The following is a 26,499-nucleotide window of genomic DNA, read 5'->3' as shown; positions in this document are numbered from 1 at the left end:
GGTCAATCCTCCACAAGAGTACTGCAGACACAATCACTCAGAGGCTCTACATGCTGCCATGGCATTACTGGAATGTTCTTCAGAGTCCATCTTCTCTCTCCAAGACCAATACTTGAAGCATTAGATGTAATATAAAATAAGGAGTTCTTTATTATTTATACAAAACTTGTACATTGAAAAAAAAAATTATGATTCAACAACTCTGCTGACCCCCCTGAGGAAGCTAAGAGCTTTCATGGGTCTATCAAAGAGCCCTGTGTGAATGTTTCAGTCTCCAACCTCCTAGCCGCAGGAACGAAGCACACTCCTCCAGGGCCATTCACGTGGCACCTTCACTGGCTCTGAAAGCTGATTTCCCTTTCAATGGGCTCCACGAGCAAGCCAGGGTTTCCTGGACATTAAAGAAAACTATCTTCTCTGGTCCAAGCTTAGAATGTTTTATCAGTATACAAGTTGATTTTTATTTATTTCTTTAACACTTTCAATAAACTCCTAGCAGAAGCAGCTTTATTACAACATACACAGATTTGATACAGTTCTTTACAAAAACCCACCTAGATTTTTCCGCTAAATAAATTCAATTGTCTTTTAAGTAATTAAAGTTGGCTTAGAGAAATGGCATTTTTCTTTCAAACCTGTGTTTTCCACCCTCTGAGCTCTGAGAGGTCACAGACTTACACGTTCTTGAGGAAGAGAGTCACCTTTGTCTAGGCGATATTAAAAGCTCTTGTATCTTTAACAAAGAATGCAAAACTCTGTTCCTTAAAGCCTTATGCTAGAAGATACGTTCTAGCAATCTAGACATTTATACTTAGACAAAAAGCCTCTCTGAACAAACAGTCTGCAAAGATTAATGCAGTGATTTGTTTTCTTGACAGGAAACGATTTAGCACTGCTTAGCACATAATTCAGTAGTTGGGGAATAAGAGTAATTCTTCCCTTGAAGAAAGGAAGTCCCCTCCTGAAGAATCACAATGGCTACCCCCCAAAAAATCAAAATAGACCAGCACCAAATGAAGTATTAGTTTACAAAAAAATAAACTTAGCTCTTATCTCTTAAAGTCCTATAACCCAGACTTAATAAATTAACTATGAAATCAGTTTGTCAGCTAGAGTATAATTTAAAAATCCATTTTCAACCAGAGGGGAAGGGAGGATGGAGAGGGTCAATCTCACACTGATCATCACGAACTCCATGGATTTCATCAAAATAAAACACTTTTTTCCAGTCTGTATTCTCTTTCAGAAGTGAGCTGTAGATTACCATCTGTGGACGCTTTAAAGCATGGTGTTCATGTTGAGATCCTTCCAGAGAGCACAGCATGTAAAGTACTAGCCTATTTTTAGATCTGAGAAATCTGCATGGAAAGAAGGATCTCAGACCTTTCTGAAACAGCCAAACACCAAGCAGTCGGCTCACAGGTCATGTCTATTCATCCTCAACATGTTAACACCGCATTGAGCTTTTTAATTCACAGATTTTATGTTAGTCCTTTAGAACCCAACGCCCATGTTTCAGTTCAGAGCCGCCGGGCTATTCAAGCAGCCTTCTTAGTGCAAGTTCCTTGGAGGTCTTGTAAATTTATTTTTGACCTAGGGCAGAAAAAGACAAAGTAGAGATATACAAAATATCAAGAATGCAGAATTTTAAGTTAGGACTACTGTACCTGCATAGTAGGTCTTTGTACTGCAGATCTTAAGTATAGGGAAAACAAGTTAAATAGATCTTTAAGTCTTACCTGTTGTGAATCATGTGACTTTTGACAAGATGTCCGGCTGCCAACGCTGCCATCAGTGACAGTTCCCCAGCCATTACTGTACCGCACACGATCCTGGCAAGCTGCCGGGCATTTTCCCCAGGATTGTCTTTGCATGCTCCTTGAACGCCTAGCATCTGCAGCCAGGGAGAGACACAGCAGGACTCACCCTTAAAGTCAGGGCAGCAACTTCCTTCTCTACCAGCTGAAATAAGGGCAACTACAATGGCATCAGAATAGAACCAGACCCCAGCAGAAGTACTCAGTTTCCAAGATTTGATAGCCAGTACCGACAAAAGAGACCACAGTGCATATAACATCCACCACCTGGTTTGCAGGGCACTTAACTCAGTGTGGATGGACATTCACTCGCTCTCTTAAACTACTTTCTCAATTTACTAAGCATATGCCTCAGCATGCTTACTTGGACACACTAGATTAGGCTGGTGTGAGAAGCAAAAGAATGAAAAGACCAGCTAAAATACAGGTGATTGAGAAGTGATGTCAGGCAGAAACAGAGAATCCCAGGAAGTCAGAACTAGGCTTGAGGTCAGCCAACTTTGGGGCCGAGGTGTCATACCTGCAAACAGGCTTGCTGAGGGAGCAGGTTGGTCCCACCACCCACAGTTCCTAGTTCTATAGACGGCATGGTGCAACTGATATATAAATCTTCATTTGTGGGACCACTTGCTTCCATTAAAGTAATACAGTTTGAACTACCAACATTTTGTGCTGCATCCTGAAAAAAATAAAAAGGAAAAGTATAGAACTTCTGTTCCTTAGAAGTACAAAAGAGGAGAGAAGTGGAGGCTGAGCCCTCACCTGTCCGCAGGCAATGTAGATGGCAGTTACAATGTTCGCCGCGTGCGCATTGTAGCCTCCAATACTCCCGGCCATGGCAGAGCCCACCAGATTCTTACTAATGTTGACCTCAATCAGAGCTTCTGTCGTAGTCTTTAATACCTAGCAAACAGAGTTGTGGACATTTTACATGTTCCACCGGAAGATTCAGGGCACGCTACCCAGATCTATCCTTCCGTAAAGCAAGAGAGTTTAGATATGGTCCCACTTAAGTCTTGTCCTCAACAAAGAGTATCAGTCAAGTTTGTTCAAGTGAATACCACACACAGATGGGCAAGATACAACAGTCATCTTTAACATAAAACACACCCATATATTAAGGTTTACTTAAAATGTTAATATTCCTTTCCCCAATCTTTAACCCAATTAAAGATTAACAAAATAAAATAATCATCTAGTCACTCACTTCTCTGACAACCTTGGCTGGAATGACAGCTTCACAAACCACAGACTTCCCTCTTCCCTCTATCCAATTTATAGCAGCAGGTTTCTTGTCAGTACAGTAGTTACCGCTAACTGCTAGAATCTGCATTTCAGGGAAATATTCATGAAGCTTTGAAAGTGCCTTCTCTGTGCCCTGTCAACAACACAATAAAATTAAAATGCATAGATCAGAAGCTTTATTTGTATCTAATAATACTAATAAGTACAATAACTATAATATTTCTAAATACAAGAAAGTGAGCATAAAATAAAAACAGCTTTATTAGCCATCACAGTCATGAAGTTCTCAGTCAGGTATAGACTCCTACTGTTTCTTTCTAGGAATGAAAACTAAGTTCTTTGTAGTCACTGATGAACAGGGATGTAAATGAGAATATAATGAGAATATTAAAATGGGAGAAGATATTTGTAAATGACTTATCAGATCAGGCTACTATCCAAAATCTATAAAGAACTTATCAAACTCAACACCCAAAAAACAAAAAAGCCAGTCAAGAAATGGGCAGAAGACATGAACAGACACTTCTCAAAAGAAGACATACAAATGGCCAACAGACACACGAAAAAGTGTTCAACATCACTTGGCATCAGGGAAATACAAATCAAAACCTCAGTGAGATACCACCTCACACCAGTCAGAATGGCTAAAACTAACAAGTCAGGAAACAACAGATGTTGGCGAGGATGCGGAGAAAGGGGAACCCTCCTACACTGTTGGTGGGAATGCAAACTGGTGCAGCCACTCTGGAAACCAGTATGGAGGTTCCTCAAAAAGTTAAAAATAGAGCTACCTTATGACCCAGCAATTGCACTACTGGGTATTTACCCCAAAGATACAAAAGTAGGCATCCGAAGGGGTACGTGCACCCCGATGTTTATAGCAGCAATGTCCACAATAGCCAAACTATGGAAAGAGCCCAGGTGTCCATCAACAGATGAATGGATAAAGAAGATGTGGTGTGTGTGTATACACACACACACACACACACACACAGAGGAATATTACTCAGCCACCAAAAAGAATGAAATCTTGCCATTTGCAATGACATGGATGGAACTAGAGGGTGTTATGCTAAGCAAGATAAGTCCATCAGAGAAAGACAAATACCGTATGATTTCACTCATATGTGGAATTTAAGAAACAAAACAGATGAACATAGGGGAATGGAAGGAAAAAATAAGATGAAACAGAGAGGGAGACAAACCATAAGAGAGGCTGAACTCTAGGAAACACAACTGAGGGTTGCTGGAGGGGAGGTTGGTGGGGAGGGATAATTGGGTGATGGGCATTAAGGAGGGTGCTTGATGTAATGAGCACTGGGTGGTATATGGAACTGATGAATCACTAAATTCTACCCCTGAAATTAATAATACAGTATATGTTAACTAAATTGAATTTAAATAAAAATTTTTTAATTAAATTTAAAAATGAATTTAAAAATACTCAGTGAGAATATTAATACTCATAATCATGTCACTGGGAGTAACTCAACCCATGATCGATGTGTAATAAATTACCTCTTCTAGTTATTCAAGTGTTACCCATAAGCCCAAGTTACAAGGTCAGTAAAGAGAAGTCAGACATAAAAGTAAATTCTATTGTAAATGAAACTCATTGGGATTAACCTTACAAAAATGTAAACAAGACTTCCAATTAAGTGAAATTAATTCAATTACCAACTCATACCTCAAAAACCGAAAACATACTTACTGGCAATTTAAAAAAATGTGTTTTACTTGTAGTTAAAATACATGTGACATAGAACTTACCATCTTAACTATTTTTAAGTGTATAGGTAAGCAGTCACTTAAGTACATCCACACTGTGGTACAGCCCATCTCCACAACTCTTTTCATCTTACAAAACTGAAACTCCAAACCCGTTAAACAGCAACTCTGTTTCCTTTCTCCTCAACCCCTGGTAACCACCCTTCCACTTCCTTTCTCTATGAATTTAACTAATCTAGGTACCTCATAAATGTAATTTTGCATAGTACTTGTCTTTTTTGTTAACCAGATTATTTAATTTAGCAAGTGATCCTCATTTAGCATATGTGAGAATTTCCTATTTTTTTAGAGTTTAATAATATCCCATTTATGTATTCACCACATTTTATTTATCCATTCATCTGTCCATGAACATTTAGGTTGCTTCTACCTTCAGGCTATTGTGAATAATGCTGCCATGAACATGGCTGTACAAATATGTCTCTGAAACCCTCTTTTCAATTCTTTTGGGTAAATACCCAGAAGTGAAATTGCTGGATCATAATTCTCTTTTTAATTTTTTGAGAACCACTGTATTGTTTATTTTTAAGAACTTTTAAAAGCTACATATTTAGTCACTATCCTCTTTCTTTTCAAACAGTTCTCATATACAGGTAAACCACAAAATAATTTTGCTAACCGAACTGACTTTAACACATTTGGGAATGTGTTAATATTCAGATTTGTGAATATTTGTAAATAACAAATATCAGTAGAATAAAATGTAAGCCATACACAATCTTCTTATAAGGAAATAATTAAAATAAATGGATTATACAAATGAACTTGGCCTCTTACATAAAAGTCTTGGGGTCTCTAGAATAGGTGAGCTTTTAAGGCTTATAGGACAATGTTAAGAAGCACTAACCCCAAGATTCTTCCCAGCCCTTCTGAGTAGACCCAGAACATGTATAATGCCAAATCTAAATTAAACATATCAAATACAAATACTATTCAAGAAACGCCTGATGACACTAATCAATGTGACTGAAGAAAGAGAAATCAAGGAATCAATTCTATTTACAATAGCACCAAAAACCATAAGATACCTAGGAATAAACCTAACCAAAGAGGCAAAGAATCTGTACTCTAGAAACTACAGAACACTTATGAAGGAAATTGAGGAAGACACAAAGAGATGGAAAAACATTCTATGCTCATGGATTGGAAGAATAAACATTGAGAAAATGTCCATGCTGCCCAGAGCAATCTACACTTTCAGTGCAATCCCTATCAAAATACCATCGACATTTTTCACAGAGCTGGAACAAACAATCCTAAAATTTGTATGGAACCAGAAAAGAACCCAAATCACCAGGGGATTGTTGAAAAAGAAAACCAAAGCTGGGGGCATCACAATGCCTGACTTCAAGCTATATTACACAGCTGTGATCGTCAAGACAGCATCGTACTGGCACAAAAACAGATACATAGATCAATGGGCCAGATTAGCGACCCCAGAAATGGACCCTCAACTCTATGGTCAACTAATCTTCGACAAATCAGGAAAGAATATCCAATGGAAAAAGGACAGTCTCTTCAACAAATGGTGTTGGGAAAACTGGACAGCCACATGCAAAAGCATGAAACTGGACCATTTCCTTACACCACACACAAAAATAGACCCCAAATGGATAAAAGACCTAAATGTGAGGCAAGAATCCATCAAAATACTTGAGGAGAACACAGGCACCAACCTCTTCGACCTCAGCTGCAGCAACTTCTTGCTAGACACGTCCCCAAAGGCAAGGGAAACAAAGGCAAAAATGAACTATTGGGACTTCATCAAGATAAAAAGCTTCTGCACAGCAAAGGAAACAGTCAACAAAACTAAGAGGCAATCCACAGAATGGGAGAAGACATTTGCAAATGACATTACGGATAAAGGGCTGGTATCCAAGATATATAAAGAACTTCTCAAACCCAACACCCAAAAAACAAATAATCCAGTCAGTAAATGGGCAGAAGACATGAACAGACACTTCTCCAAAAAAGACATACAAAAGGCTAACAGACACATGAAAACATGTTCAACATCACTAGCCATCAGGGAAATACAAATCAAAACCACAATGAGATACCACCTCACACCAGTTAGACTGGCAAAAATTAACAAGACAGGAAACAACAAGTGTTGGTGAGGATGTGGAGAAAGGGGACCCCTCTGACACTGTTGGTGGGAACGCAAGCTGGTACAGCCACTCCGGAAAATATATGAATGTTCCTCAAGATGTTAAAAAAATAGAGCCACCCTATGACCCAGCAATTGCACTACTAGGTGTTTACCTCAAAGATACAGAATGTAGTGAAAAGAAGGGGCACATGCATCCCAATGTTCATAGCAGCAATGTCCACAATAGCCAAACTGTAGAAGGAGCCGAGATGCCCTTCAAGAGATGAATGGATAAAGAGGATATGGTTCATATATACAATGGACTATTACTCAACCATCAGAAAGGAGGACTACCCACCATTTGCATCAACATGAATGGACATGGAGGGGATTATGTTAAGTGAAATAAGTCAAGCAGAGAAAGACAATTATCATATGGTTTCACTCATATGTGGAACATAAGGAATAGCAGGGGATCACAGGGGAAGGGAGGGAAAACTGAATGGGAAGAAATCAGAGAGGGAGACAAACCGAGAGAGACTCTGGACTCTGGGAACCAAACTGAGGATTACAGAAGGGGGGGAGGGGGGAGGGGATGGGGTAACCAGGTAATGGGTATTAAGGAAGGCATGTGTGGTGATGAGCACTAGGTGTTATACGCAACTAATGAATCGCTGAACACTACATCAAAAACTAATGATGTACTATATGCTGGCTAATTGAACATAATAAAAATAAATAAATAAGTAAATAAAATAAAATAAAATATAAACCCTCTTCAAGACCTAAAAAAAAAAAAATGCCTAATGAGTTATATGAATCAATATTTAGCCTTCAATAAAAATCTTTCAATCAATTAACTCTGAGTAAGTAGTATATATACATGAACAAAATTCAAAAATACAGGACATAAACAGCAAGTCTGCTCCCCACTCTTATCTCCCTGACACCCCGTTCCCCTCCCCTGGGACAATCAGTCTTGCAAGTTCTAATATAGTCTATCCAGGCTCACCTTTGAAATCATGTTCATCCCCATGGCATCACCTGACCTGGACTGGAAACGAATATAAAGATTGCGACCAGCCATACTCATATGAAGTTTCTGTAGACGTGCAAATCTGTAAACAAAAGCAAAGATTTTTTATTTTGTTATTTTTTTGAGAAGATGGAAGTTATCTTAAAAAATCCAGTTCAGCTGATTTATTTTATACATAAGAGAACGCTCACGGAGATTACTTATTAAATGTATTTTCTTCGGGGCGCCTGGGTGGCTCAGTTGGTTAAGCGACTGCCTTCGGCTCAGGTCGTGATCCTGGAGTCCCGGGATCGAGTCCCGCATCGGGCTCCCTGCTCAGCGGGGAGTCTGCTTCTCCCTCTGACCCTCCCCCCTCTCATGCTCTCTCTATCTCATTCTCTCTCTCAAATAAATAAAATCTTAAAAAAAAAAAATGTATTTTCTTCTTTAACTAAACATTACGTTAGAACGCTAATTCAACCGTCTCGTTCTTATATGCCACAAGAAGAGAGGGCTGCTGCAGACAGCCATCATCACAGATACACATTAAAAGTCAAAAAATAAATCAATAATTAAACAAAGATATGAGCTTGAACTAAAATGGAGCTATCAACGGCACGCCTGGGTGGCTCAGTCGGTTAAGCGTCCAACTCTTGGTTTCGGCTTGGATCATGATCTCAGAGTCCTGGGACGCAGCCCCACGTCAGACTCCATGCACTATGGAGCCTGCTTGAGATTCTCGCTCTCCTTCTCCCTCTGCCCCTCGCCCCACTCAAACACACACACTCTAAAAAATAATAATAATAAAATAAAAAAATAAAACGGGGCTATCATTTGTACTGATTATGCTTCTTTATAAATTTAATTTTATGTATTCAAAGTAAATCTACTATACAAATATTTACTTCTATCCTGCTTGGAAAATCTTTTTTTCAGGCAACTCCTCCCTAGGGCAATTCTAAATTAATGCTCTTCTAGGACAAAGTAACAATCTAATCAAAGTGAACCTTGTAAAACCAACACACAAACTTACTAGCTCACACTATTTTTTTCTGTTTACTCCTATGGAGGTATTCATTTGGATCAACATTATGTCCTCACCCACATCCCCCAAACCAAGCATAAATATTACTCATTTTGAATAAATGGACTTCAAGTTAATATTTTGTTAGGTCACCTGAAGCAGACAATATATGTTAATAGTTACATTTACCGATCACAGAAGATGACACTGGCTCTGAAATAAAAATGCATATACAACCCCCTGCCCCCCATACCTGCTAGTACTGTCAAAAGCCTCCTTTATCACTGTGAACCCTTCAGGTGTCTCAAGCCAGGCCTTCACTTCCGCAGAGTCACAAGCACGGGGAAGACGCACCACAGGGCCTCGAGTCATTCCATCTGCAAGGATTCGACTGCTGGCACCTCCACCGAGCTACGCAGAGGATGTTACAGAAGCATGTTAATCCTGCAAACACTTCTGCTTGTCGCAAAAGGTGTCCTTGATTGTCCCCAAATCTTTTCTCATTGCCTAGCCTCAGGGCCTATCTTAAAACAGGCAAATATATAAATGCCAACTTACACCTATTGCTCTGCAGCCTCTATTAGTGCTGGCCACCAGACAACCTTCTGTTGTTGCCATTGGAACCTGAAATTCTTTTCCATCCAAGCACAGAGGTCCTGCCACTCCAACAGGGATGGGCATATATCCAATAACGTTCTCACAACAAGCTCCCATCACCTAAAAGGTAAAGTCAGGCACCAGGTGAAAATCTGTATCGCAAATACACAACCCTCGTCATTAATAATTTTCTTTAAACTTAAACCTTTAGTGTATTTTTCAACAAAATCTTTTATTTACTCTTTTTTTTAAAAGATTTTATTCATTTTGGGGGGCGGGGGACGCGCAAGCCGGGAGGGGCAAAGGGTGGGAGAATCTCAAGCAGACTCCCTGCTGAGCATGGAGGCCAACGCAGGGCTTAATCTCATGATGCTGAGATCACCACCTGAGCTGAAACCAAGAGTTGGGATGATCAACCAACTGAGCCACCCAGGCGCCCCTTTTATTTACTCTTTAGTATTTAAAAAGTATTGGGACGCCTGGGTGGCTCAGTCGGTTAAGTGTCTGCCTTCATTCAGCTCAAGTCATGATCCCAGCGTCCTTGCTCAGTGGAGAGCCTGCTTCTCCCTCTGCCTGCCGCTCCCCCTTGCCTGTGCTCACACACACACACACACACACACACACACACTCGCTCTCTCATAAATAAATAAATGCTTAAAAAAAAAGGAAATATGTAAAAGTACTAAAATCACTGAGTAATGACTACAAGCAACAGGAAAAATATTTTTACTTTCTAGGACCTATAATCATAAAGAGAATACAAAATTAAAGTACAATGATTTTAAAAAATGTTTTATAACACTATGTACATATAAAAGACTAGTCAAGAAAAACACTAAAAAGCTAAAGAGTAAAGCTACAAGAATAAAAGCTTCAAAGCAAACTTTCCCAAACCAAGAAAACAACATACCAAGGAGTAATTATAGTCCCTGTACGGTAGATACTGGAGAGAAGAAGGCTCTGGAAGTTTTCTGGAAAGTAACTGTCGGCGAATAGATACACCTCGTTCATGGGTTTCCATCAGAGTTTCTAATTTGTAAGCTGGGATGTGCTTAGCATTGACTAATTGGATGATCTCAGCATCACTAAGGAATTTTGCACCTTTCTAAAGAAATGAAAAAAAAAATTGGGAGGGATTGGTGGGAAAGGGAGGACAAAAAAACCTGAAGAAGTGCATTTCATATTCTTCATAACAAATAAGGCATTTAATACAAACGATGTTCTCAGTAGAGGAGAACTCAAAGAACTTTGGAGTTCTAAAGGAGATGATTTGAATGGAAATAAGAATATCAAAATGAAAGCAAATTCTTTTTTTTTTTTTTTGAAGATTTTATTTATTTATTTGACAGAGACAGAGATAGTGAGAGCAGGAACACAAGCAGGGGGAGTGGGCGTGGGAGAAGCAGGCTTCCCGCTGAGCAGGGAGCCCAATGCGGGACTCAATCCCAGGACCCTGGGATCATGACCTGAGCCGAAGGCAGACTCTTAACGACTGAGCCACCCAGGTGCCCGACAGCAAATTCTTTATAAAAAATGACACTAAACAAATGTAAAACCAAAACACTTAAATCTCACAAGTGAAGTTCGTAGGAAAAAAAATTAAGATTCTGAATCCCATCCTCTAAATTTTGTTAACCCTGTATATAAGGAAGACAGTTGAAATTATCGATACACATTTTAAGAGGAACGAGGAAAAGTGAAAAAAATAACAAACCTGATGCTACTCTCACTCACGTGCACATAAATTAAGAATGAACCAGATTAAGCGGATACAGATGCAACACAATATTCACACTAAAGCATGAATGGACTCATATGGTCATGTAGGCAGAACATCCATTCACATGTCAGAAAGGAAAACAAGTTTCCTTGTGAGCATCAAGCTTAGTTTCAAAGCAAACAAAAAACAAAAAAAAAACCTTTCTTCTGTCTTTGAAGCTCATTTTTGAGTTAAGCCTTTTCTAGGCCCCAAAACTCACGAGAATAGAGTAGTGGCTTATCTCTCTGGCAAACACTAATAAAGTACAAAGAGTACTGACCTTGAGTCAGTAAATCTTGGACTCTGGATCCGAGCCTTCCCATTTCCTAAATGTATTACTTTGGGAAATACTTAAGCCTCCCAGAGCCTCAGCTTTCTTTCTTACCTGAAAAATGGAGGTAATTCCAACTATCTCACAAGGTTGTGGGGAATAAATAAATAAGGCCACCACCTTGTGGGGAATAAATAAATAAGGCCACTACCACACAACACAATGCCCAGAATTTAGCAGGTACTCAGGAGCTAGGACTTCCTTCCTTCCTCTAATAAAAAAAAAAAAAAAAAAAAAGCTCCTTTTCTTAAGAAAGATACAAACCTTGAGTTAATTTTATTTTCCTCACCTGCGAATTCCCAAGTATCTGTAGACATTCTTCATTAGGCCGAGGCTCCATGGGAAGTTCAATTTCAGGTTCCTGCGTCTCTAGTTCCAGTGAAGTATCAAGTAAGGAGTTACCAACCACAAACGTAGCTCTGTTTGGGCTGTCAGTTTCTGCCACTAAGGGTTTTATGACCTCAACTGTTCAAGAGATCAAAAGGAATCTCATAACTGTGAACATACGTTTTGTTTTCTTTTTTCTTTCCCCCAACCCGCACCCTGGAGACCCTGAGCCCAGTCCCAGGAGACGGCGGGAAGGATGTGAATATAAGTTTTAAAATGAACCCAACTTCTTGACAAATCAGAATTGGAAGAATAGAAAATAAAGAGAACAAGAAATCACCTTTTCTTTCTCTGTTTATCCCTGTCTCCTCCTCTGCTGCATGGACTTTCTGGCTATTTCTCACCAGTACAGGCTTACGTCTACAACAATCATCTGGGACTTTTTTGGGAGTCACTACAGGAGATGTGATAGGGTTTTTTAATGAGAGTGTAGATTCTGTCTCAGCTTGTTCAAAGAAGATGTACTTGACAGCCAGAAGGAGAGCTAAACTTAGGGTAATAACTTGTTCAATATCCATGCTGATCATTCTAAAGAAAAGAAAGCAAATTAAAATGTTATTACTCAGAAGTAAAAAAGGCACAACTAACTTTCAGTAACAAAGAGTGCTATGATTAATACACAACAAAGCAGGCCTCAGGTGACTTACTTAGAGAGATAAAACTGCCAGAGGGAAACACTTGGTTCAATTCTCTTGGACACATTTTCATCCAATCCTAAAGAAACCTTAGAATTTTCTGCCGTACTGTTTTGAGGAGAAGGATCAGCTATCCAGCGACTATGGGCATGAACAAGAACCAAGCCTAGAGACTGAAATAAAATGTTATAAATTATGTATCCTCTGCATATCAATGGCACCTCAACTTCTCATCCTTAGCATCTGGATAACCAGATACTATCTCCCATGGCCTCCCCCTTAGCATGAAAAGAGAGCCCCACACTTGTGACTAAAGCAGTGGCCCACTGAACTACTGGAAACATTGCAAACAACAACAGGTTTTCAAAGAGACATAAAGTGGAGGAACTTGAAAAATCTGTTTAGGGGAGAGAGATGAGAAGTCTCAAAGAAATGAGAAACAAGAAAAAAAAAAAAAAAGGAAGAGGAACATCAATGAAAGAGACAATTGTAGAAAGATAACCAGAAGGAGAGAAAAAAGTAAAAAAGCAGAGTATGACACTGAACTAGATACTAAAAGGAGAAGAAAACTACGTAATTACCATAATCATCTTAACCCTCTGAGTAACAGGATTTGGTTTATTTTCTTCTTCTTCTAAAACTCGAGCAAAATGGCTCAGTTGCCAAATTGGACGACCCTCGCGGCTTTCCCGAGAAAGCTATGAAGTAAACCAGTGTTACATTAGAAGGTACTGATTTTATCTATATGAACGGATGTGATAAGAAACATTACTCTTCTATTGATGCCATACGTAGGAACTGCTCTTACCTCTAAAACCAAGGAAACACAAGCTGGGAAGAAAGTCATGAACACGAAGTAGTTGGCAAGAACTGACATGCAGCCAAAGCAGCACATAATTTCAAGTTGACGCACCCCTGGTTAGAGAAAAATTAAATGTATAATTAGTAAAGTACATGTATTTTTGATAGAGCATACATCACAGGGACTTTTCCTCTAAGCAGACAAATACAAGAAAATATTTGTGGGCGCCTGGATGGCTCAGTCGTTAAGCGTCTGCCTTCAGCTCAGGTCATGATCCTGGAGTCCCGGGATCGAGTCCCAGGTCAGGCTCCCTGCTCAGCAGGGAGTCTGCATCTCCCTCTGACCCTCACCCCATTTGTGCTCTCTCTCTTTCTCAAAGAAATAAATAAAATCTTTAAAAAAAGAAAATATTAGTATATTAAGCTCTTTGCTGTCTACTGGAAGAAGAAGGAGGAACTCTAAGGTGATGCCAAGCCTTACAGCACAGCAGGAATAGCTCCCTCAAGGAAGGAGAACTTGTATTCTCCCATGTCTCAAATCCGTCACAATGCCAGGCACAGTTGCTGTACGTAAATATACATCTGATAATCCCCTTTTATTAAATGGTAGTACTCTGTTTTGAAATAAGAATAACAAGGCCAGGGCGCCTGGGTGGCTCAGTTGGTTAAGCGACTGCCTTCAGCTCAGGTCATGATCCTGGAGTCCTGGGATCGAGTCCCGCATCGGGCTCTCTGCTCAGCAGGGAGTCTGCTTCTCCCCCTGACCCTCCCCACTCTCATGCTCTATCTCATTCTCTCTCTCAAATAAATAAATAAAATCTTAAAAAAAAAAAAAAAAAAGAATAACAAGGCCAGGCTATACTAATGTGCAAACCCCCCACAGTTAGGACCCAATTCCACTCTTTACCAGAAAAGCAATTCACCTGTGGACCAAAGACTTTTTATTAAAGTAAACCTTACTACCAGCTATGCCATTCCTGATACAGTATCATAATAAAGACGTCATGTGTACTACTGAACTCTCATTTCAATATAACCTCTATTGTATCTATTTATGTTCTTATAATTTTGGTTAATTTCACTAATCTATCTGAAAAATTAAATAATGTGCAAAGGCAACTCAAGATCCAAAATTAACAAACATTCCACTATAAAATGTTGAAGATATCACTCGGTAATCTTCTCAAATAGAAGGTAACAGAATTTTAGAGCTGAAGAAGACCTCTGATTACCAAATTCTATTCCCTCAACATTACAAATAAACTTGAATATAAAACATATTTCTGATGTCACTCATATTAAATATAAAAATGTTTTGAAATGTAAATAAAAAGTTATTCCCTCCTGTTACAAAACCGCTAACTAGAATACAAGAAACTCAACATATTGTATATTTTGTTTTTGAATCATTATAGATCATTTGACTAAATAATAGAACGAAAGCATACACTGTATTGTTCTTAAAATTCTACAGCATCGTGTCAACTATACTTCAAAAAAAATCTACAGCAATTACTCTCAAACGTGGAAATTCAAGAGAATATACAGCTATAACAAAAGCATTGCGAACAACCTATACTTTAGATAGTAGCCAAATGTTATCTTTTCAGACTTGAGAGCACAGAAACAATACTTGACCAGTGCTTTTACAACTTAGTTATCAGCTGTTTCCGTCTGCACAACAGTAACTACTGTTGTTGCGATATGCTCTGCATTCTTCCTCACTCCATCCCAGAACAGTCTCTCTGTGCCACTCGGCTACTACAGGAAGAGACAGCACCAATCTATGTATTTCCAAGAAGTGAAGACTTTTTTTTTAGTGGATTTCCAAAGGGCTACTTCCTCATTAATATGTGTTAAACCTGTCCTCTTCTACCCTAAGCCAAATCCCTAATTATATCATTTCTGTATAGCTGTACATGTCTAATTTCCAACTATAAATCTTATCATGTTCTTTGTCTACTTCTCTGACCCAGCATGCCAAAATTCATCACCCTACTTTCCACATCAATTTCAAATGAATAATCCTTGGTTTCATGGCTTACTGCCAGTTCCTGGCTAATCTTCTTCACCTTCCTATATACTCTTTTATTTGAATAAAATCACATAGGTATGTTTTCACCCAATCAAAAACATTTTTCTTGATTGTGGTGGTGATTTAATAATTTTTTTTTTTAAGATTTTATTTATTTGACAGAGAGAGTGAAACAGCACAAGCAGGGGGAGCAGCAGAAGGAGAAGAAGAAGCAGGCCCTTCTCCGAGCAGGGAGCCTGATGCAGGACTCGATCCCAGAACCCTGGGATCATGACCTGAGCCAAAGGCAGATGCTTAACCATCTGAGCCACCCAGGCGCCCGTGATTTAATAATTTTATCTTTGTCAAAACTCAAAACTATACCTCAAAAGTAGATTTTAAGGAATATTCATTTTTTTTTAAGTTTTTATTTATTTATTTGTCAGAAAGACAGAGAGAGCACAAGCAAGGGCAGTAGCAGGCAGAGGGAGAACCAGAACTCGATCCCAGAACGCTGGGATCATGACCTGAGCCGAAGGCAGACGCTTAACCGACTAAGCCACCCAGGCCTCCCAAGGAATAGACTAGAACTGTAGTTACAAAGGGTAGCTCCCTGAGAAAACCATAAAGTCTAGTCTTAGTGATTAGGAAACCTTAACAACAGCATGATATATTCATTCTGGCAAATTTCCATGCCAGGCCACAATATTTGTCCTGTATAATGGAGTCCTATGCTTGATATTTAACATCTAACTCTCTACTATCCAATTAAGGATTAAGAAACATGTGTTGAGACTAATGCCAGGTACTCGCTAAGATGTACTGCATACCATCTGATTAAATCTTCCCAACCAGCCTATTAGGTGGATCTAACTTAGATCTGGCCCACTCCTGACTCTTCACTGTCTCCTACATGACAATTAAAACACAAGGAACTAAGTCACTAATTTAGTCTGGGTAACAGCAGGAACTGGAAGGTGCTTTCCAGATGAACCTTGGAATACAATCTTGGTTAAAAACTAAATAAAAAAAAAACACAAACACTACAAAGTCATCAAAAGAGTGGAACACAGAAAGAGAAGGTGGCATTAGTGAAAAATCAGTAACCTGCTACTAAGTTTTCACTAAAGCAGACAGACATAAGGTCAGATAAACCCATATACTCATTCAATTAAAACCTTTTTAAGAGTAATGTCAGACTTTTAAAGTCAGAATTTAAGAATAATCAATGCAATCTAAGATGTTCCTTTTTCCCTTCATCTACAAACTTATTTTAAATATATTAAAAATTGCTTACAAACCTGACATGGTACCAACTCCAATCACCAGACATTCTACAAGAGCATCAAGGGTGAATGTGGGACCTAAAATTGCCATTCCACGAGCGATGTTTTCCCGCACTTCATCCTAAAACACAGACCAAACATATCAATGAGAGTAAAGTACAAAACAACTTTCAAAAACGTTAGAGAGCATCCCAGGACCTCTACTAAAATCTAATTTGCTATACAAAGAGTGAAACAGACAATGTAATACCACTAACAGGCATTCCAGATGCAAAGGATTAAGAAAAAGGTCATGTACAGTGCCCTGCTTTCCCTTTCCACTAAGTGAGATGCTACTTGGGAAGATTCCTCTGAGGCGTGCATCAATCCTGCCATTTAAATACTGCATAATGAGGGGCGCCTGGGTGGCTCAGATGGTTAAGCATCTGCCTTCAGCTCAGGTCATGATCCCAGGGTCCTGGGATCAAGCCCCACATCAGGCTCCTGGCTCAGCGGGGAGCCTGCTTCTCCCTCTCTGTCTGCCTCTCCCCCTGCTCATGCTCTTTCTTTCTGTCTGTATCTCTGTGTCTCAAATGAATAAATAAAATCTTAAAAAAATTAAAATAAAATAAAATAAATACTGCATAATGAAATACTGTAACATTTTATATTTGGCTACTATTGATCGTTCTTAGTTGCAAATTTTTTGAGACCTTAATACTATGAGACCTAAACCATATGTTTGTCAACATGCTCAAGGGGTCTAGACATTCATCAAATACATAATCAAGGCAGAATTACATGCTATTTTATACTAAGGTACTCTGATGCAAGATTATTAAAAATGTTTATTTAAAGTGACTAATGAACATCAAGATAAAACTTTAGATGGAAAATAATGCTAGGGTTAATGCTAAAGTTTTAGAAATAAATCTACCCTGAGCCTCTCTTCCATTACATCCTGTCCTGTTCTCTGATAGGTTTCAGTAGGTAGATACTCTTACTTATCCAAAGTCTTACTACCTTAGTTTCTAAAACCTTCACATAGGAAAATGGGGAAGATCCCAAATTCCAGGAGCTACGGAATTATAATTAAGTTGTCAGGTAACTGGGACAGTTCCTGGGGCACCTAGGAAGACCAGTCTTAAGTCTTGACAAGTAAACTTAAAACTGCAGGCAAATCCTGAATCTTGAACTATGAAGAAACTATTAATGCTTCCTATTAATGTAAACAAACTGAAAGAAAGGAATACTATTAACATTCATGTCTTAAAAATAAGACTTACCGGGCGCCTGGGTGGCTCAGTTGGTTGAGCGACTGCCTTCGGCTCAGGTCATGATCCTGGAGTCCCAGGATCGAGTCCCGCGCATCAGGCTCCCTGCTCGGCAGGGAGTCTGCTTCTCCCTCTGACCCTCCCCCCTCTCATGCTCTCTCTCTCTATCATTCTCTCTCTCAAATAAATAAATAAAATCTTAAAAAAAAAAAAAAAAAGACTTACCTGTGAGTTGGAACTGAGAGCAAACTTTGCTAGAGCACTTGCTCTGGAAAGGTCAACCAAAAGTAGGAAAAATGGCAAAGCTTCACTGGAAAAAAAATCAAGATGATCAGGTACATTTAACAGGAAAAAATGTGGCTTAAAAATGCTTTCTAGGGGCGCCTGGGTGGCTCAGTCGTTAAGTGGCTGCCTTTGGCTCGGGTCATGATCTCAGGGTCCTGGGATCGAGCCCCACATCAGGGAGCCCGCTTCTCCCTCTCCCACTCCCCCTGCTTGTGTTCCCTCTCTAGCTGTCTCTCTCTGTCAAATAAATAAATAAAATCTTTAAAAAAATAAAAATTAAAAAAAAATAAAAATGCTTTCTAAAATAAAACAACCACCTCATACACTGTACGATTCCTTAGTATGTATACCTTTTTGCAGCCTAAAAGGTACACCTTATACTCACTGCCCTTTGACATCCTGAAAGCTAAACATATGCATTGCTCAAAATATCTGTAATGTTAAAAAATGTAAATGTATTTACACAGAAATACTTTTTGATAATTTTATAGCAAAATATCATCCTAAGTAAAAAATATATCCTTGAATTAACATGGGAAAAAAAGCGGAATATACACAATTTTTAAACATTAATCACTATATGTGGAAGGATAAACTGAACAAGTTTTCTGGAGAGACAGCTGGCAATATCAAAAGCCCTAAAAACTTAACACAGCCACTGTGTCACTCCTAGGAATATATCCTAAGAATGAATATGAACACAAGTTTAGCCACAGAGACATTCATCAGTGTTATTAATAGAGGAAATTAAATAACCTAACAATCCAATCCTAGAGAATTAAGTAAATGAACTACAATATATTCACCCAGGGGAATACTAGACAACCAATACAAATAATTTAGTTTAGCATTAAGGACATGCAAAGATGTTGATAAACTATTATTAGGCATAAAGAAATTATAAAGACATAAAGAAGTTATATGATCTCAGAATTTTTGTTTAAATGTAAAAAAAAAGTAGTAAAGGATATATACCAAAATGTTAACAGATATTAACATTAGCTAAATGACAGCATGAAAATTTTCCCCATATTTCCTATAAACTTTTTTAAATGTATATATTATAATACTTTATAACTTGAAGAACAGTTCTTAATAATATATTTTGAAAAAAAGTGTATTTATGTTTTAAATACTTACTTCAAGCCTGTCAATTCTTTATCTAAGAAATGAATGACAACTGTACTGAACACAAAACTTGAGAAAATTGTGAAGAGGCCAGCAATACCTAAAATGACAAAATTCAAACGGAAAAAATCATCCTTTATTACAAAAATAATAACGTACAGTCCCCTATAATATTCTGAAAGAAATATTATTTTCGATGATTAAGATCTTAAATATCAAAATGTTTACTCCCAATTGGGAAATCACTAAATGCGTGCAGTGCACTTTAAGCAATATACACACTTCCATATACATGATTTGAACAAATAAAATTATGTATTTCCATAGCAAATCAAAAATTTGATAGCACAAGAAGTTAAATGTATAAAATGATTACCCAAAATATATTTTGATCCAAGTTGACGTAAATTCTGGAACTGGAAGTAAATATACAGGATTGCTATGCATCGTGTTATTGTCAGAATTATAATGTCACTGCTTAACACATCCTATTGGAAGAGATAGAAAAAAAAATCCCAATAGCTTTACCTTTTAAAATAAGCCACTAAAAGAATTTTTATTTTGTATGTATCATTAGTTTGTATATTACCATGAAAATATAAATATAGGCACAATACAAGTCAAATAAAAATATTAAACATGCAAATCAAAAATTAAATCCAATTTTTAAACAATCTGTTTAAAGCCAATCATTTTTCTGTTAGTCACTTTTAAAGCTATTATTTTCTCAAGTAAAGTCAATTACACTCATTTTATGCAGAGAAGGCAAAAAGTGTATTTCCAAACTATACAAGTAAATAGAAATTTGAGGTATGTTCATGAATACTAAAAGATTTTACTTGTAACTTTTTTTTTTTTTTAAGATTTTATTTATTTATTTGACAGAGAGATAGAGCGCACAAGCAGGCAGAGCAGCAGGCAGAAGGAGAGGGAGAAGCAGGCTCTCCACTGAGCAGGGAGCCCGATGCGGGACTTGATCCTGGGACTCCAGGATCATGACCTGAGCCGAAGGCAGCCGCTTAACCAACTGAGCCACCCAGGCGCCCCTACTTGTAACTTTTTTGATTATGTGGTCACTAAGAGGAAATGCTCTTCAGAAACTGAAAATGAAATTTAGTGAATATCAAATTAATTTCACAAACCTCTTCAAACTTTGGGCACTCATAATTCCAACCACAGATCTTATTGTTACCAGTAAACATGTTCATGGACATCATACAGATGGTCAGTGTCACTGTCCCCACTATGACTTCCCAAGGATGGGAGGCCACAAAAAGGCCGTGCATTCGGAAAAGTCTTGACAACATTGTAGTTACAGAATTCTTGGATCCTGAAAGGAATATCAAGTGTGAACACTCAGTACACAGTTCACTGTATTTTTAGGAAAAGATTTTAAGATTTTGCACTGTAAACCCTGCTTTTGTAGGCACAGTGTCTTATACATATGTATAACACTATTTGACAGTGTTCCTTATTAGTTCCGTAAAATAATTATAAAACTAAAATAAGAGGACTCTGATATTACTTTTTTACTCACAAAACTTAAATCCTCTATTAGTCACTAGCAACCAACTTAAAAACTAGCTATTTCTTACAAGTTGTATGAATTCAAGCATTTATGATGAAACCAAATAAATATCTCAGCCCACGATATTATCTGAGCCAAGGAGGAGAGCAATAAAGCAGGGGGGAAAAAGTGAGAAACAACTATTAACATCTGTTTTCTAATTACCCTGGTATAAAATGCCCATAAGCACCCTCTACATTCTCCATTCTGGTTACGCAAAAGGCAAATACCAAACAATCTACTTGTTGAGTGTCCTCCTCAAAGGTAGGGGTCCATTACACTTTTCCATCCCATCTAACATATGGCATAATGTTACTAGCAAAATGATGTTTAATAAAACTTCCTACTCTTGCTGTCACCAGAGAAAAAAGTCTTTCCCAAATTTTACAGCTAATAAAATGCCACTACAGTACTGGCCAAAGTAGATGTCTATGACATTCAAAAATTCCCAACAGAACATACAGGTAATTTTTTTTTTTTTTTAAAGATTATTTGAGAGAGAGAGAGAGAAAAAGAGGGCGCGCACGCAGAGGGAGAGGGGCCGAAGGAGAGGGAGAGAGAATCCCAAGCAGACTCCCCACTGAGCACGGAGCCTGACACAGGGCTCAATCTCAAGACTCTGAGATCACCATCTGAGCTGAAATCAAGAGTCAGACGCTTAACAAACTGAGCCACCCAGGCGCCCCTGGAGAACATACAGGTAATTTTGACCTAATGACTACCATGACTAAACTTCCTCATGTCTGTTGGCTAAATTACAATAATTTTGATATTCTGATTTTTTAAAAATCTGACATAGTCACTGGTCTCTAATACAGGAACTTGTAAACCTACTTATATTAAAATTAATGCTTACAATAAAGCATATTTAACTACCCATCAAAATCTATTTCAAATTAAGATTTAAAAAGTAAGGCTACTGATTGAGACACTAGCAGGAATTCAAATGAATCTCATGTTTGTGGAAATAACTAAGAAAATGACTCATTTATTGAAGACAGAAAATTAAAAGGCAACAAATGAAGAAAAACAAAGTTACTCTATCTAAAGGTTAAGGGAAAGAAAATAAGAGTAGCTTTTAGGAACCAAAGCAATTCCTGAACATCATCCCCCACTGTCACACGATGTTCTCCCCATTTCAGCTGCACCAGGCCCCGACTGGATAGCTGGCTTTCCCACTGTAGGTGACAACCTTTCATTGGATCAATTCAATCATGAAATCAATTTTGTAAGAACAAACATTGTTTAATAAAATAAAATAGAAAAAATAGCTGTAAGAATATAGTATAGGTAGGTTTTTTTTTTTTTTTAAGGTTTTATTTATTTATTTGACAGAGAGACACAGCAAGAAAGGGAACACAAGCAGGGGGAGCAGGAAAGGGAGAAGCAGGCTTCCTGCAGAGCAGGGAGCCCAATGTGGGGCTTGATCCCAGGACCCTGGGATCATGACCTGAGCCAAAGGCAGACACTGAACGACTGAGCCACCCAGGTGCCCCAGTAGGTATTATTTCTTAAAACTTGATGTTTCATGAAACTATATATATATATATATGTGTGTGTGTGTATATATATATATATATGAGTGTGTATAGTTCCAACATAACATGTATTACTTACTGTGGGTCTCAATTTTAAAAGGCTAGCAGTCACTAAGTTCTATAAATGTGGCATGCATCTGCCTATTTATTCATGCTTTTTCAACCTTCTTCCCTGAGCCTTGTTCCTCATTTTATCCTCCAGAACCTTTCACCCACACACAGCAGTTGCTCAACAAATACCTGCTTAATTAAAAATAAACTCATAAACTACAGTAGCATGTATTTTATTGATCCATCTTGAAATAGACCTAAAAATGACTAAGCCAACAAGATATAAATATAACTGCCCACCTGCTAGCACACCCCTCCACCCCCCGTTTAAAGGCTGAATGTAGAGCATTCAGGGAACATATTAAAGGGGAATGGGGTAGGGAAGAGAGGCTACAGTCTATACATTGTTTCCAAAAATGAACAATAACAAAAATAGTTTCTATTAAATGAGCAGGGACTTGGACTTAAAGCTTTGGAGAGTATTAATCATATCTTAGATTTGAATACTACTTCATTATAACCAAAAGCCTCATAAGAGCCTAGATTTTCAGGATAGTTTTCCTTTTTTTTTTTTTAAAGATTTTATTTATTATCTGACAGAGAGAGACACAGCAAGAGAGGGAACACAAGCAGGGGGAGTGGGAGAGGGAGAAGCAGGGTCAGAGGGAGAAGGAGAAGCAGGCTTCCTGCAGAGCAGGGAGCCCAATGCGGGGCTCCATCCCAGAACCCTGGGATCATGACCTGAGCCGAAGGCAGATGTTAACGACTGAGCCACTCAGGCGCCCCTCAGGAGAGTTTTCTATCACATAACATCTGTCTTATATTCAAAAACAAGAAACAAAATCCTACAAACTGGTTTAAAGGATCAACTAGCATCAGTGTTCCAGAAAACGAACCAACTAAAAATACATATCAATACTAGGTCAAAACGATTTCTAACATTCTCTCCCCGCCAAAAAAACTCTCAACTTAGGTTATTCCCTATTAAGTGAATGTATTCTTAACTATTAAAAAGTTAATTCAGTTCAATTAAAATATGAGCTGCTAGCAGGAAGACACCCCAATTTGATCACAAATTGGTTTAGCATCATTAACCCATAATTGTATATTAGGCACATTATGTTGTCCCTTTAAAAGATTTCATGGGGGGGGCGGGGTGGGACGATGGGTTAGCCTGGTGATGGGTATTAAAGAGGGCACGTTCTGCATGGAGCACTGGGTGTTATGCACAAACAATGAATCACGGAACACTACATCAAAAACTAATGATGTAATGTATGGTGATTAACATAACAATAAAATTTTTTTTAAATAAAAGATTTCATGGTAGCTTTGTCAATTCTGGGACATTTCTTTCCTAAGTATAAACTCTTTGCAACATTCAGAAAAAAATTACACGATTCTGTGAACCAGCCCCAAACACAGAGAAGCTCACCTATTTGGAACACAAACTCAGTAAAAGAACGTACAGTGTGTGTCAAAAGTAACCATAATTGTATACGTTCTCATTTCTCATAAGCACCCTACCCATTTCCCTGTGATTATGCAAAGTATTTAAATGCCAAAGAATCCAGTCTTCCACCTTCATCAGCAGTTGCAAGTGGCATTAGCAGGCTATAGGACAGCTCATGCAAATTCAATGGACACTATTCAGGCTATGCTACAGTAAAAACATTTTACTTAAAAAAAAAAAAAAAAAAAAACAAGCTAAATAGGCAATGCATGTCTTGCTTATGCACACTGAAATATGCCACAAACATTTCACAGATTCTTCAAAAGAAAAGATTATTTAAATTCAATGGAATCCTCAAACTCCAGTCCAATATGTTAAGAAACCACTACCATAGCCAATTGCAGAAAAGGATGCTTTGGCATCCAACTCAATCTCCTTCCTCCTACCTTGCACTCTTCCTGCACTATACATCCTAGCATTTGATTATACCTTACACAGCTCTCAAATTAACTGCTGTGTAAATTTTGACTTTTTGAAGACAAGAACCATGTCTTACATTGTGTCATTTTTAGTTCCAACAGGATCTAGCATTCTGTTGCTCAATCTGGTATCCTAGGGGGAAAAAAAATCTTGCCCTGGAAATCAGGAAACCTGGATTCTACACCCCATTCTATTACACACTTGTGAGTAAGTCACATCTTTATTTTTGTAAGTCACATCTCTCTTTATTCACTTACTAAGCTAGAGTTCCAAAGTTCTTTGACAAAGACAAGTATTAAGTGGAACCATGTGAAACTGCTACTTTTGTAGGTAAAAAAAAAAAAAGTCAAATTTCAAATACCTGCAATTTCATAGGGGTCAACCTAGATAGATACTGATACACATGTAGTTATCCATCCATGGTTTAAAAAGTAGATCATACAAGAATTAAAAAAGCACACACGAGCACATTACACACTTCATCCTGAAAGGCTCATGCCACACATGAGCTTCATATGTTAATAATTAATCTTTGCACATTTTTTTAACCTTCGTGTTATTAAATCCCATTTGTCCTTCCTATCAAGTTTATCACAAATCCTGTGAAGACACAACAAAGCAGGCCCTCAAAAACCAGTCAGTCGATCCCACAGTACACTCCAGGCCTTTGCTAGATTACCTCTAAATCAGAAAATGTCTTTCATTGCATGGAGAGTAAAATACATTCATGAGCAAAAAACACATCCTCTGCATTAAGATGCTGAAATTATGCATGATTATTTAGTATAGCCCAGAAACAAATGTTTCTTATGACTTTTCAGGACCAACTCTAAGGCGGCATGCACTCAACCAAGCTATGAAATATTTCAGACGACCATTTAAGATGGAATACATCTGCCTTCTCCTACGACAGAAACCGATTGTTCTATATGTGAACCTCCAAGTTACGTCTTTCCTAACCCAAACCAAATAATTCCGGAAGGCCTACCAGGTTTGGACCCAACGACATCAGAACCAAGGAGACTAAAGCCCCTTACAAAAAAGAAAACTGGGGGGGGGGGGGGGCGGTGAGTAGAAGAAGAATACTTTAAGTCCTTGGGCAAGTCCCTACATTGGGCTCCGCATCCTCTCAACTCGTCTCTCCTGGAAATGACCCGGCACCTCTCTGCAGATCCACGGTTCTTTTCATGGCTCTGTGTGAGTCAGGAGCATTTATGGAAATCTTCCCCATTACTTTAAAGAAAGGTGCTGACGAACAGCAGCGCCTGGGCGTGAACGCCTGCACCTGATAGACCTCGTCGAGGCCTCTCCTCGAGCTGCGGGCCCAGCACATCACACACACGCACTCCCAGCATTTCTCGAATCGAGCGGCTTCCGAGGTCGCGCTACCTGGAACCCTTTCCGCCCCGATGATCGTGACTGCCAGCCTACACCCACTACTTCGGACTGGGCGGGCGACCGCGGCTACGCCCCGCCTACGCACCGACGGTGACGGCGGCAGCCAAGAAGCCGGCCCGCCGCCCACCCCTCAGGCCCAGGCCGGCCGCCGGGCTCCCCCAGCATTGGTGCGGGCCGCCACTCGGCCGGCCGCGCCTCAAGGACGTCTCCTTGTAGTCTCCGCGGGACCGGGCCGCCACACCCGCAAAGCCGCCACTGCAGCTCCCGCCAGGTCCGCAGGAGCTGCCGGCTGCCCCCTCCCAGGGCCAGGAGGAGCCCGAGAACCACCACCAACCCGGCCTTAATCCCGCTTCCACCCACCACTGCCCCGCTCCCCGCCGCCCCGGCCCCCCTTCGCTGCCACCGCCCGCCTCACCTCCGGATCTCACTAGAGGCCACCGAACCCGGGAGCCGGCGCTCCGCCTGTCTCCAGTCAACGGAGACGCGAAGCGGAAGGAACCTTCGGCATACGCACACTCGGAGCCGGCTGAGCCTACGACCAATGAGAGAGGATCG

General features: G+C 39.1%; 2 protein-coding genes across 3 annotated transcripts in view; one reads left to right on the top strand and one right to left on the bottom strand.

The window, feature by feature from the left end:
• CERT1 (ceramide transporter 1) overlaps positions 1-21,529 on the top strand; it is a 147,199-nt gene extending 125,670 nt beyond the window's left edge. Inside the window, exon 19 of the transcript XR_010413103.1 lies at positions 21,512-21,529. The gene's annotated coding sequence lies outside the window, so the exon portion shown is untranslated. The remainder of the gene's footprint in view (positions 1-21,511) is intronic.
• Positions 126-26,499, bottom strand: HMGCR (3-hydroxy-3-methylglutaryl-CoA reductase). 2 transcript variants are annotated; one of them, XM_045896582.3, is made up of 20 exons: positions 26,360-26,499; positions 20,600-20,787; positions 19,834-19,945; positions 19,470-19,557; positions 18,270-18,354; positions 16,807-16,912; positions 13,499-13,605; positions 13,272-13,388; positions 12,703-12,863; positions 12,336-12,583; positions 11,958-12,133; positions 10,489-10,683; positions 9,540-9,698; positions 9,235-9,392; positions 7,955-8,060; positions 3,025-3,195; positions 2,580-2,720; positions 2,338-2,496; positions 1,740-1,894; positions 126-1,593 (listed from the first exon to the last, which is right to left on the bottom strand). In XM_045896582.3, exons 2-20 carry the CDS (start codon positions 20,762-20,764, stop codon positions 1,539-1,541), a joined length of 2,664 nt encoding a protein of 887 aa, XP_045752538.1. In that variant the 5' UTR covers positions 20,765-20,787; positions 26,360-26,499; the 3' UTR covers positions 126-1,538. The 2 variants fall into 2 exon arrangements, with proteins under 2 accessions (XP_045752538.1, XP_064452317.1); XM_064596247.1 differs by lacking the exon at positions 10,489-10,683.

Source organism: Mirounga angustirostris, unplaced genomic scaffold (genome assembly GCF_029215605.1).
Source record: "Mirounga angustirostris isolate CCGP_5_RB_7025 unplaced genomic scaffold, mMirAng1.0.hap1 SCAF_7, whole genome shotgun sequence".
Taxonomy (NCBI): domain Eukaryota; kingdom Metazoa; phylum Chordata; class Mammalia; order Carnivora; family Phocidae; genus Mirounga; species Mirounga angustirostris.
The sequence above is the reverse complement of the archived record's forward strand: the minus strand, read 5'-3'. Positions and strand labels throughout refer to the sequence as shown.